Source organism: Mastomys coucha, unplaced genomic scaffold (assembly GCF_008632895.1).
Source record: "Mastomys coucha isolate ucsf_1 unplaced genomic scaffold, UCSF_Mcou_1 pScaffold18, whole genome shotgun sequence".
NCBI lineage: Eukaryota > Metazoa > Chordata > Mammalia > Rodentia > Muridae > Mastomys > Mastomys coucha.
In genome coordinates this window covers 55,817,751-55,830,528 of record NW_022196900.1, presented here as the reverse complement: position 1 = coordinate 55,830,528, position 12,778 = coordinate 55,817,751, and the positions used below count along the sequence as shown (strand labels likewise).

Here is a 12,778-nt window from a genome sequence, read left to right as displayed (position 1 = left end):
GAGGCTTGAGGAAACTTTTATTTCTTTATATCCTAGACGCTAAGATGAAATAAAAGCAGGTGAAGTCTCAGAGTCAGCTTCTATATCTTTACAAAAAAATCATTAAAGTTTTAAAATTAATAGAATTTCCTGTGTTGTTTTGTTTTCAGAAAAAATGCAGGCTGAGATCGACAGAGTGATTGGCCAAGGAAGACAGCCAAACCTGGCAGACCGAGACTCTATGCCTTATACCAATGCTGTCATTCATGAGGTGCAGAGAATAGGCAACATCATCCCCTTTAATGTTCCCAGGGAAGTGGCAGTTGACACCAAGTTGGGTGGATTTAACTTACCAAAGGTAACTACTCTCCCAGCCTCAGATCCTCCAGTTTATTTCTGCCATCATCTTGGGCACAAAAAAGTGATGTGAATTCCTGACCTAAGAAATCATTTCAATGGGAAGAGAAGTATGGTTTTTTGCTAAAACATTATATGTGTCTTTATGGATATTCAAACATATTATGAGGAGTCTAGAAGGGAAGATTCCTAGATCAGATGTATTTAGGCGGAACCTGACTTTGTTTTCTAATGGATGCCTTAGCATCTTTCTGGTCTAATGGAGGTAAAGGCTTTGCTGCTGAAGCAGAGAGCTGTCCTTATGTTTACTGTTCCTTTTACTATTAAACAATTCATGGCTTAAAGTTTGGTCTGAATTTTTCCAATGCTCCTTGCATTTTTTCTTTCCATTGATTTATCTTCAAATAACCAAACCAAACTTTTATATATATATATATATAGATTATAACATCAACTCTCTGGGTACTGAGAAATATAAATGACTATGTTTGAAGGAGACAGAGAACCATGGCCTTGAAACAGATAGGCCTAGTCCATTGTTGATTTTGCTTTCTACCATAGTACCAGCATATCATATTACCTAGCCAATTACACTTTCAGCTTCTACAAAATTCATTCAACCCGATTCATAGGCTCTATGTCAAAATAAAAATAGATTACATATATATAACCTTATACTCAGAATAGACATTATTATTTATTAATGAAGGAAATGTTTACTAAACACCCACAAAGTTTGAGTCTGGACCAGAGATACCAGAATTACAGGAGATCCTTCCTACAACCTATGAGGACTACTGGTAGGAGAGAATTCTGTTTCTCTGTGATGCTGACAAGTTGGAGTGAGACACAACAGCTAAAGAACATCAGTGGTGCTTCTGGAGGAAGAGATATTGGAGATGAGGACTGAAAGAGTGTTGAGAATTAAGCATGTGTCAAAATGGGAAGAGATATTTTTTTCAAAACAAGAAGCATTAGAACATGGCCTGGTTGAGATCATAAAAGAAGACTATTATGGTGGTAGTGAGAGGGGAACAATAAATATCCTGTGTCAGGTGGGACACAGGATGAGTATTTGATTTAAGATTATGAGAAGCCTGCTTTTCAAGATTAAATGAATGGATAGGCAATGGGACTAAGTCATATGCACAGTCCATTCAGTGTTCAAACTGGGAACAGTGTCATACATACTGAGTGATTTCAAGAGTCTAGAAGGAAAGTATAGCAGTCTCTACTAAAGTTGTAGTGGGAAACTGGAATGGTAGTGATGGAATCAAGAAACATTTTAAGAGTGGACCAGCTTTGCTGATGTTTAAGTAACAGTAGGGAATGGCTCACTTTGGTGACTCTGGATATTGTACCATGCATGTACCTTGATAGAAATGCTTTTTGACACATTGCTGGGTCTTTGACTAACTGTAGTGAGATAGGGTGTTATCTCTTTGGTAGTATATGAAAAACAATATAGAATCAGAGATGAAGGAGATATCCAATCATACAGCTGCTGTGATCTTAATTGAGCCGCAGGTTCATTATCATCCCATGGATGCTTTTTAGGTCCTCTTATCAGACTTATACTAACCACTTTTAGTAAAATAACTGCCTCCTTTAATAAAGTATAGTTTACCTTCATTTGTAAATGGCTGAAATACATATCAGGCAATAACAAATCAGTTGGGGAGAATGAGAAAGTTCAGGTTGTCAAGTATGAAGCTTGAGAATGACCTATCTATGTGGGAGTCTTCATTAAATCTTTACTTTATGCTGTCATTTCTAGGGTACCATGCTTCTATCCAACCTAACTGCACTACACAGGGACCCTAACGAGTGGACCACCCCAGATACCTTCAATCCAGAGCACTTTTTGGAGAATGGACAGTTTAAGAAGAGAGAATCCTTCCTGCCATTCTCAATGGGTGAGTTGTGATGTGCATGAGAGAATTCAAACCCCTCCATGTATTTTCCTTCCTTTCTTCACTACAGTTCTGTGCCCTAGTTGGGATCTCTCCAGATAAGCATGTTGGATCTTTCTTTTTTCTTTTTATTTATTAAAATTTTATATAATATTATATGATCACAGTGTCCTCTCTCCCAATTCTTCTGTTGTCCATTGTCCTCCCTACCTTCTCAGCTACTCTATGTCTTTCATTCTCTACCTCTCCTTAGAAAATAAGAAAACATAGAAATACATACACACACAAACACAAAACACAGATACAACAAAGAATCAAAAATAAACAAAAGAAATACTCACAGAGACACAAACAGACACACACACGCACACACACACATACACACACACACTTACTTACACACACCAAAACCCATAAAAATAGGAAACCATATTATACAAGCACAGCACTTATATAAGGCAAAGACCAGTAAGACTTAAAAAAAAAAAAAAGAGGCCTAAACAAAGCAATTTGAAAGAAAATGTTTACAAAATTGAGCTCATTTTGCCTTGACCATCTACTATTGGCAAGGAGCCTACTGTTAAGTTTGATTAATACACCCAATGAGACTCCATTGAAACAAACTAATGGATTTTTTGCAAGAGGCTCTCAATTGTAGATAGTTTTTTGTTTAAGGGTGAAAGCTTGTGTCTACTTCCCCCTTCCAGTGCTGGGACCCAGTCTGGCTTGAATCTGTGCAGGCCATAAACAATCCACAAACCCACCCACAACTTGAGGGGAGGGAAACTATTACAGTCTTCGATTGGAATAACACTGAAAAACCAGTACACATCATAGGGAACGTATGGAAGAGGGTGATGAGATCTGCCTTGCTTTCAACATCTCTTTCTGATGGAGTGTAAAAAAAGTTCTTTTGTCTAAAGATTTTCAAACTAGTGTGGCATAATGAAAACAAGTTAAATTGAGGAGATTGTAGAAATCTAAAATGCTTCTTGGATTAGTGTTGTGCTATAAGGTGCCAGCATTTTCTGCCTCATTCTGACCTTTGGTACGTGTTTGCTTTTCCACCTATTTTCTCTCAACTTCCTATGTGCAGCATCCCTATACAAAGGAGTTTCAGATATCAGCAACTTTTCTCTTGGCAAATATAAGTAGGTATTGGGTTATTACCTTGCAATATTAGGACAGACGGCACAATCCTTCGTGAAACTTCAAATCCTGCCTGTCTACAGACCAAAGCATGGCAGCTTTATGCTAAAAAGAGTCTTTTGCATCTTAAAATTGGGAAGAACTTTGATCAAAACCTGGGTCATTGCTCTCATTTTAGTACTGATGGAATTCAAGTGTGTTATGTGATGGAAAATGGCCCAAGCACAGTTTTAACCAGGCAGTGGTGGTTAGCTGTCTGTGATCACAGAATAACTGACATAAAGCATTTGAAAGGAAGAAAGGTTTATTTTGACTCTTGATCTTGGAACCATTATTTGATTTATTCTAACGCTTTCAAATGGGACTATCACTTTTTTATATCCTTTTAAAGGCAGATTCATCCCCGTGGGTTAATTGTGAATACTGCCAGCCATAGAGTCATGGAAGGAAACAAACTGCACTTGTGTCAAGCAAGAAAGATTTAGCTCTTTGAAAATAAGTGGATTAGTCAGAGTCATACAGTGGTATCTGATGGAGCCTGCTGCAAAGCATGGGTTCCTGACATTTCAGGTCATGTTTTGTCCTGGCAGAAAAATTCTTCTAGAAGAATTTTTGGAATTTACAATGGAGTTGATTTTGATTCTCTTTTAGCAAGTTACCAGTCATATGCCTAAACATACTTAATAAGATGACGATGAAGAGAACAGAAATGAGTTAAACACATTGCTTGGACACACAGACACAAACTATGATATCAGCTCTACTGTAATGCACAGTTACAGAACAGTTTTGCCTGTAGCATCTGCTTTTAAAGGTTAAAAGGTATCTTCTGATTTTTGTTGCACCATTATCTGCTCTATTGCTTGTATTTATTAAGTGAGTTTGTACAACACTCAAACTATTCACACACTCCCAGTCAACACAGGCCCCTTCTCCTATTCTCCTATGCCATGCTCTCCCAGCATGGCCTGATCTCTGACAGCATTCAATTTGTGATCCTGGACTTTCATCTCCTGTGTTTGGAAGCGGCAAGTCCGATGCTAGACATAAATAAGCAATTTATAGGGCTCGAATTCCAGAGTCCACTCAAACTCTGTGAATGGTAGTTAGGGACACCAGTCCCTGGAGTGCCAGCTGAGTAAATTAATTTTTTGTTTGTTTGATTTGCTTTGTTTGTTTTGTTTTTGTCTTACAGGAAAGCGAGTTTGTCTTGGAGAACAACTGGCCAAGTCTGAGCTCTTCATTTTTATCACTTCTCTTTTCCAAAAATTTACCTTTAAACCCCCAGTCGATGAGAAGCTAAGTCTGCAATTCAGAATGGGTGTCACCATTTCCCCAGTCAGTCACCGCCTTTGTGCAATTCCTAGGCTGTGATATTGAAGGAGGAAAGTATGAAGAAATAGCATCTGCATGGAAGACACTGGTCTCTGCTCTCATTTGAGCAGAGGGTAGGTTAAGGTGACTGAGAGAGTGCATGCAATGAGACTAAGGAAACTGAATCAATTATAGATTCATTAAGTAGAAAGCCACTTACGTGCTTGGTGGCACAACTTTTCAATTGAAGACTTGCAGAGAAAAATGATTCCTTAAAAAAAAAAATGGTTGCAGGAATCATGGGGAATGGATTAAGTGGATATGTAAATCATAAAAACAATTATAAAAGTTACACCTTTACCTTGCCTCCTTCTTTCCTCCTTTCGTTGATGTGCATTTGCTTCTGGACTGTAGTCATAGTTCATCTATATGTGCTTAAAAAAGTAAATAAGAGTTATGGTGACTCTTATGGGGTGAAGGCAGTATAGATGTCCACCTCAAGGATCTCCTATTTGTCAGATCTGCAGTTGCCTTGCTTTGCTCTGCCTCTCAGTGGCCGTTTTGAAAGTCAGTATGGCAGGGTGACTCCCAACAGACAAGCTAAGCAGGTGTATTGGAAGCAGTTTCTATGATTTACATAGACCTTGACCTTGGACCCAGGACATGGTAAAAAGTAAGCACAGAAAAGCAAATTCTGGAAGCATTCTGACTTAAGAAAGACTTTCTGCATCCATACTAACCTTTTTACCTAGGATTCTCCACTAAACATTTGTACAGAAACATTCTTTCACCCTTACTTATCACCCGCCAGTCATTTGCAGCATCTAGCAGAAGCTATAAACTAACTTAGAGACCTCTGCTAGTTAGCAGCTTACAGAAACAAGGTATTTCCTTACACTCACTGCTGTTGCTGTCAAAATCTAAGCCTTAGAGCCTGTCTGTGTTATCCACAGTGTTATTAAAAGAGACTTACCCAAAATCTGTCTTTGAGTTTCTCTGTAGAACTTTGACCAAGGAAAAGAATCTCCAAGTTTTATCCAAGATTGCTTGGTTCTCTGGATGTGGTCTTAATACACCCATGTGCTCCTTCAGTCTAAATGTGAGACCATGCTCTAAATGACTTTCCATACTACTGTTTATATAGAATGTTGTCGTTTAGATCATGGCCTTGCTTAATCTTGACACAAGAAATATAATAATGATAGAAATACCAGAGCCTCATTCTCTCCCCACAGGTACAGTGGGTCCCAAGACCAAGTATCCCGTAACCATAATGAACCAGAAACTTTGGAAAGCAATTTACTGTGACTCCTAGTGGAAATTTCCACCTATGACCCCTCCCCTATTTTTTTGTAACTTCTCGAAGTGGTATAAGGTATGGGTCTTCTTCCCCTTATAATGAAATTAATTGTGAATGAAATCTCTAAAAACATTCGTCTTTTGTTTTAAAGCTCCATCCTCCCCTGTCTTCATTTCTGCCTGACACCTAGTATATAAACCATTTGAGGAGAAATGACCGCACTTAGTTGTAACAGTTGTGTTATAGATGAGTACCTCACAGTCAGTTTTTCTCTGGATTTTGACCAGCTGTGGATTTCTGTACTAGTTTCTGTGTGCTGCCAAAATAGGTTTCTTTGATAAGAGGTAAGAGCTATACTTATCTATGGGCCTAAGGATAAGTATTTATAATGCAGGTTGAAAATATATTGGAGTAGTAGGTTTTCCTCTAGCACCTGTACTTTCACCAGCCATGGGTAGCTAGTAGACACAGCTTTAAACTAGCTTTACAGTGTTTCTGCATACTTCAGTTTAGAGCTTGCAGGTAAAATGCGTTTCTGGATGTTCGGAAGTGACAGTATATACCAGAAGGGGCTGGAGAAAGGCTGAAAGGACCCACAGAAGGTAGAAAAGAAGGATGTTTCACCATGTTTCCCTTAGTTCCCTGAGAATGAGGGTCAAGAATGAGGAGCCACAGAAGAAGGTCTGCTGCAGACCTGGAGATGAGATGAGGGAACTGGATCAGAAAGAACACCAGGAGTCAGAAAGATCGTCAAGTGTTCTGTTTCCTTGGCTGGAATGGTTTGTGTTTTCCCTGGAGTGCCTGCTGAAACTAGAGAGTGTCTGGGATAAAGCAATGAATGGTGTGAGGAAAGATAGTAGGGGAAGATCTATGTGATCCAATGGAGATGGGAGGACAGGGATGGGTGGTCACTGCTAGTGGTCTGCAGCAGAGCTGAGGATATGTCTAAGGATTAGATTTGAAGGAGGCAAGAAAAAGTAATCTGCAGTGAGTTTACCTGTTTCTGTCATTGGTCATAAGAATGACCTTGACATTACGTACTTAAAAAGCTAAAAAGTAAACTGTTTTCAATAGAGACTACTCTTTTTAATCTCATGGTATAAAGGTATCAAATAAAAACTGCTAACTGGTTGCCCCTGCATGGAAAGACTAAGAAAGATCCTCTAAAGCCTCTCAATAATAACTGCAACATAGTTTCAACAAGACTCCCTCAGCTAAATTGTGTTTGACAATGTAACCAGGAACAAAAATGATTTTAATGAAAAAATAATGCTTCTACATAATATATAAGTTAAAAAGTCTGTCTTATAACTGGAAAACTTACAAGACCTACCTAATGGTTTAACAATATGTCCACATGTAATATTAACTTGTTGTTTCACTCTATGTATGTCATGTCATATGGATTCGATATTTTTATTAAGGCAATGTTATACAATATCTTCTAAGCTGAACGATGACCATCTTAAGAACTCCTACTGTGCCTGCCTAGAATAATTACAGCCAAACTTATTAAATGCTAATACTCCTTCAAACACAGAGGAGATATACAAAGTCATTGGTAGACCTTTACCAGAGTATTCTTCATTCCTTCCAGGTGGTTGCATGTGGTTTGGCTCTAGTTCTGTGAGATCTCAATGTTTTCTGGGCATATGAGTTAAAATCTAAAACTAGGGAGATGGTCCACATATTGAGCAATTAAAAATAGCATATATACTGAATAAAGGGCCTGAACACTCCCCTTAGAAAATTGTTTCAAATGAGGTTGTTACTCTTATGTTGAATAGTATTTCATTTTTTAAAATCAAGATAAATGTATGTATAAAAGTTAAACTGACACATAAATATAATTATAGGTGTCTATCTCCCTGGAAATCAGTCCAATTCTTGATTCTTAAAACCTCTAACAAAAAAAAGAAGTGTCAGTTTAAAAAAATATACAGGTAATCTTAATTTGCAGAAAACCATATATAAATTCTTAAGGTTATAATGGTCTAGTAATGTTTTAAAAACCTGACTTAAAGATCTATATCTAATCATATATATGTTTGTTAACTTTATTAAGATTTAATTGTTTGGAGAAAGTAAGTCATATAAGACTGATATTTTGTAAAAGCACATTATCAAAGAATTTTAAAATGAGATTCCCAGACTCTCCATGGATGGTATCTCTGTTTTGAGGTTTATTTAACACTAAAAGAACTTTAATTCAAAACCATAATTTTAAAAGACTCAAACTTAACAGATGAAGTTGCAAAATCCTAATCTTAGAAAAGTTCTTTATTATAAACTGTTAAAGATAACCAAGACTTGGAAGTTAATTATCAGTCACATTATATATGATCAAAGTCTTTAATGTGCTCAGAACTTTATTTGTAGTCATTCTAAGTACAAATGTAATTCATTTACAGAGACAAGCTGAGAGAGAGAGAGAGAGAGAGAGAGAGAGAGAGAGAGAGAGAGAGAAAGAGAGAGAAACCAATTTATATCTTACATAATGTAATCTTTGTCATATGTTGTTAAATTTAAGCCTGAAGCAGGAAACTCAAAAGAAGTCTAAAGTTTAATTAAAGTTTGTTTGATATAAAATAAATATTCAAAATCAGGTATGCCAGAAGAACTGGCTATAAAAAAATGAAACGATTGAGTAAAGTGGGTTACATTTATAATAAATACACTTGCATAGTAAGGAAACCCCAGGCTCAAGTAGTTCCCTTGGATGGAATACAATCCTACCAGATTAAGTGACATGCTAGCCTCATTGCAGAATAAGAATTCATGGGAAAATAACACCTCAACCACTTACCCAGAAGTCTGCTACTCCTGTTTCTGGCTGTGTAGGTGTGACCAGTTCAGGATGCATAAGCCAAACTAGAAATAAACTCCTCTGTATCTATAGAAAAGATGAATTACTCCTCATGTCTCACATGATTGGTAGATGGATTCTCTTTCCTAGGGAAGGAAGGTAGAATCTACACCCACATCTTAAATATATCAAACAAAGAGAGGTGGGTGGTACCCCTCTCTGAGGAGAAGGGGAGGACATAAAGGAGTAAGGATTAATAAGTGTGGGACTGGGAGGAGACAAGGGAAGGGGATCAGGATATAAAGTGAGTAAATAAATAAATACATAAATGAAAAGCCCCCCATCGATAAAAGAAAGAAAAAGTTAATTCCAGGTACTATACCCTAACCATCCATGTTCCAGAATTAAAGGAGACTTCTAGACATTGTGTCATCATATCATCATATATATATATATATATATATATATGTATGTATATATATAATATATATATTAATATATGTATACATATATATATATATTTCTCTCTATGTCTCTGTCTCTCTGTCTCTCTCTGTGTCACATGTGCGCACGCACTATTTCAGTACTATAGTCTCAGTTTGCTGAGATCCAGTCTGCTTCTCTGCCTCATTTTTCTTACATGCAGGGTCCTCAGAGGCTAGAAGAGGGTGTTGGATCCCCTGAGACTGTAGTTATAGACAGCTGTGAAGTGCAACATGGGTTCTGGAACTGAATCTGAGTCCTCTGCAAGAGCAGCCAGTGCTCTTATTGATGAACAACCTCTTCAGCCCTAGAGTCCTAGGTCCTAACTGCATTACTTGTGTCAAAGAGGGCAGAAGACAGTAAGAAAGAGAGAAAGAGAGAGAGATAGGATATAGAGAGAAACACACAGAGAGAAACAGAGAGAGAGAGACAGAGACAGAGAGAGATGGGAGAGGGGAGAGCAAGGGCTGGGTCCTGGGGAGATATAGAGAAGGCTTCAGGAGTAAATTGCATTGGCAATGTACTTTGTCCTGCTCAATAGCTGAACAGACAGCTGTCATCATCCATGACAGACTGTAACTTTGCACTCATCCAGCTGTTTTGATGTCCTTCATACACTTGTAGATAACCACTTATTCATGCCATATAAAATAAGTAAGACCAGAAAACTTTATGGTAGCTGAGTTGGACTTTGGTGGAAATAAATGAACTTTGGTCTATTGTTCGTTCTCTACCTATGGTCCATTTCTTGGTACAAAAAGTTAGCACAGCAGCTATGATAAACGATGATGTAATAAGCATTTATTTCATGCTATTTCATGGCCATTTTAATTGCATTTTGACTTTCATTCCTTTTGGAGAACAGTCAGGAATGTTGTAGCTCTATTGTATAAAAGTTCTGTGTTTCATTTTTCAAGTATCTTCTACACTGACATCCATAGCTAATGGACTAATTTACATTTCCTCCAAAAACTCCAAAAGCTCTATAAAGATGTTGGCAGAAATTAGCATATTGTAAAGAGGCATATGCAACAGCCCCTACCCTCTCCACTTTCCTCCCACTGATTATTAAATTATTAGAACAATAGTCCATAAAGGAATTGGAGTTTCATGTGGAATTTCACTCTGAATGGAGAATTCTGAATCCCTATGCCAGTCAAAACAGGAATTTGCCATTCAGAAAGAGATTTCTCAGTTCTGACAACTTGTCACAAAACCTTACTGCAGAGACTGGAGCTGAGACAATGATGACCACTGTGACAGGTCTGGCTACACCTTGGTCAGGCCTACTTAGTTATGCATATGTCTTTGCTCCTGCTTCAAACCAAAGCTCATGATGAGACCCACCAAAAGGGTATTAGTGGGTCTTTGGACTTCACTGTTCTTCAATAAATCTCATATATTTTTTGTTTGTTTGTTTGGGTTTTTTATTTATTTATTTTTTTTTTGCTAATACTTATCTGTTTAATTGACCTACTGAAGAGATTTAACTAAACTAGTTTCTTAGGGCTGCCAGAGCCCAATCTCTGACCCTAACACTTTAATGACCCTTCCTCGTCAAAATAGGTTATTTTTGTTTTAGAGATGGCAAACAGCTTAATTGAAAAAAAATGAGATCTTAATAGAGCTTGGATTTGCATTTCCCCAGTGTCTAAATATGTTAACCTTTTCCACATATTTAGTAACCACGTATACTTCTTTTAAAGCATAGCTGTTCACTTTATTGGTCCATTTATTAGTTAGATTACATGTGTGTTTGAGTCTTGTCTATTTGGCTGGTTGTTTGCATTTGAATGAATAACTGCCAATGATTTTCTCCTGTTCTTCGGGCAGTCCCATCACTCTGCTATCACTATTGCTGTACAGAAGCTTTTTAACTCCTTGAAATCTCATGTGTCAATTATATCCCAACCTGTAAGAGCTCAGAAGGTCGTTGCTGATTCCTGTTTATTGAAGGGTATCACCATTGCTTTCCTATAAAGGTTTTAAAACCTTATGTCTTGCATTAATCTATTACCTATCTTGCTCTGCTTTTAGTACAGAATTAAAGATAGGCACACCTAGTTTCAGTCTTCTATATTAAAGAAACCAGTTTTCCCAGGAGCAATTAAAAATATGCTATCATTTTCTAGCATTTATTTTTGGTATATTAGTTGAAATATAGCTGTGAGAGTTTACTTCTGAGTCCTCTACTTCATTGCATTGTTCTGCGTGTGTGTTTTATGTCAGTGTCACTGTGATTTTGTTACTTTGGTTCTATAGCATAATTTCAAAGTATGTATTGTGGTTACCTATTTCCTTCTGAGTATCATTGGTATTTGAATGGCAATTGCACTGAATTTGTAAGTTAGTTTGGGGAATATGGTAATTTTCACAATATTAATCTATGAAACCATGATAATTGGGACTCTCTGCATTTTCTGGAATTTTCCTTAATTTCTTTCTTCTTTGCTTTGCAGTGTTCTAGATGTCCATTACTATCTTACTTGAGCTTATTCCTAAGCATTTTATTCTTTTTGATGTTATTTTGGAGAGAATTATTTTTATAATTTCTTTCTAAGTTGGCCCATAATTGTATCAAAAAGCTACTGGTTATTGTATGCTATCTTGGTATATAGGCTGCTTTAGTTAGTTGACCATTAGTCAAAAAGCTTTTGGTATAATCTGTTGCGTCTTCAAGTATAGGATCATATAGTCTATAAAGATAATTAGCCTATTTCCTATTCTATGCATTGACTTGAATTTATTTATCTTAATACAGGGCTTTGGAGAAATGTACAAGGACAATAATCACTATGTATGGTGAAAGTAGATATCTTTGCTTGCTACTGATTTTAGAGAAAATGTTTTCTACTTTTCCCCATTCTGTATGATAATATGATATTGGCTTTGGGTTGCTGCAAACAGCCCTTTTTTTTTTTTTTTTTTTTTTTTTTTTTTTTTTTTTTTTAGTATGACCCTTGATCCTATTTGTGAACTATATTGAACTTGCTTATCTGCAAATTTTGAATCTTTATTGTATGCCTGGAATGAAACCAACTTGACCATGGTGTATGATTTTTGTTAAGGTGTTGTTAACTTTGTTTTGTAAGCATTGTGCTGTTTATATGTCTATATTCATCAAGAATATTGACCATATTTCTCTCTCTCATTTCTTTTTTTTGTTTTGTCCTTGCCAGATTTTGATACAAGGGTAATATTTCCCAGAAACATTGAGTACGAGAGCCTTAGCTCTCGTACTTATTCCACTTTGTGGAACAGTTTGAGGAGTGTTGGATCTGAGGGACTCCATTCAGGTCTGTTTTTTCCTTTATTGGGAAATATTTCATTATCTAAATCTCCGTATTCCTTATTTTTCTGTTCATACTTTATATATTCTTATTCAATTGTATATAAAAGTCAAAATTTGAGATTTAGCAAGAGCAGGTAGCACTAGAGTTAACCAGATGGCGGGGGGCAAGCATAAGAAAATAAACA

At 36.8% G+C, this 12,778-nt stretch overlaps 1 protein-coding gene across 2 annotated transcripts in view; it reads left to right on the top strand.

The window, feature by feature from the left end:
* The window catches only part of LOC116096256 (cytochrome P450 2J3), a 21,442-nt gene extending 15,751 nt beyond the window's left edge, over positions 1–5,691 (top strand). Inside the window, exons 7-9 of one of the 2 annotated variants that reach the window (XM_031377886.1) lie at positions 150–337; positions 2,114–2,252; positions 4,594–5,691. In XM_031377886.1, coding sequence (XP_031233746.1) covers positions 150–337; positions 2,114–2,252; positions 4,594–4,772 — 506 coding nt within the window. In that variant the 3' untranslated portion in view covers positions 4,773–5,691. The remainder of the gene's footprint in view (positions 1–149; positions 338–2,113; positions 2,253–4,593) is intronic. The other variant, XM_031377887.1, reaches the window with a different exon arrangement.
* The last annotated feature ends 7,087 nt before the right edge of the window (positions 5,692–12,778 follow it).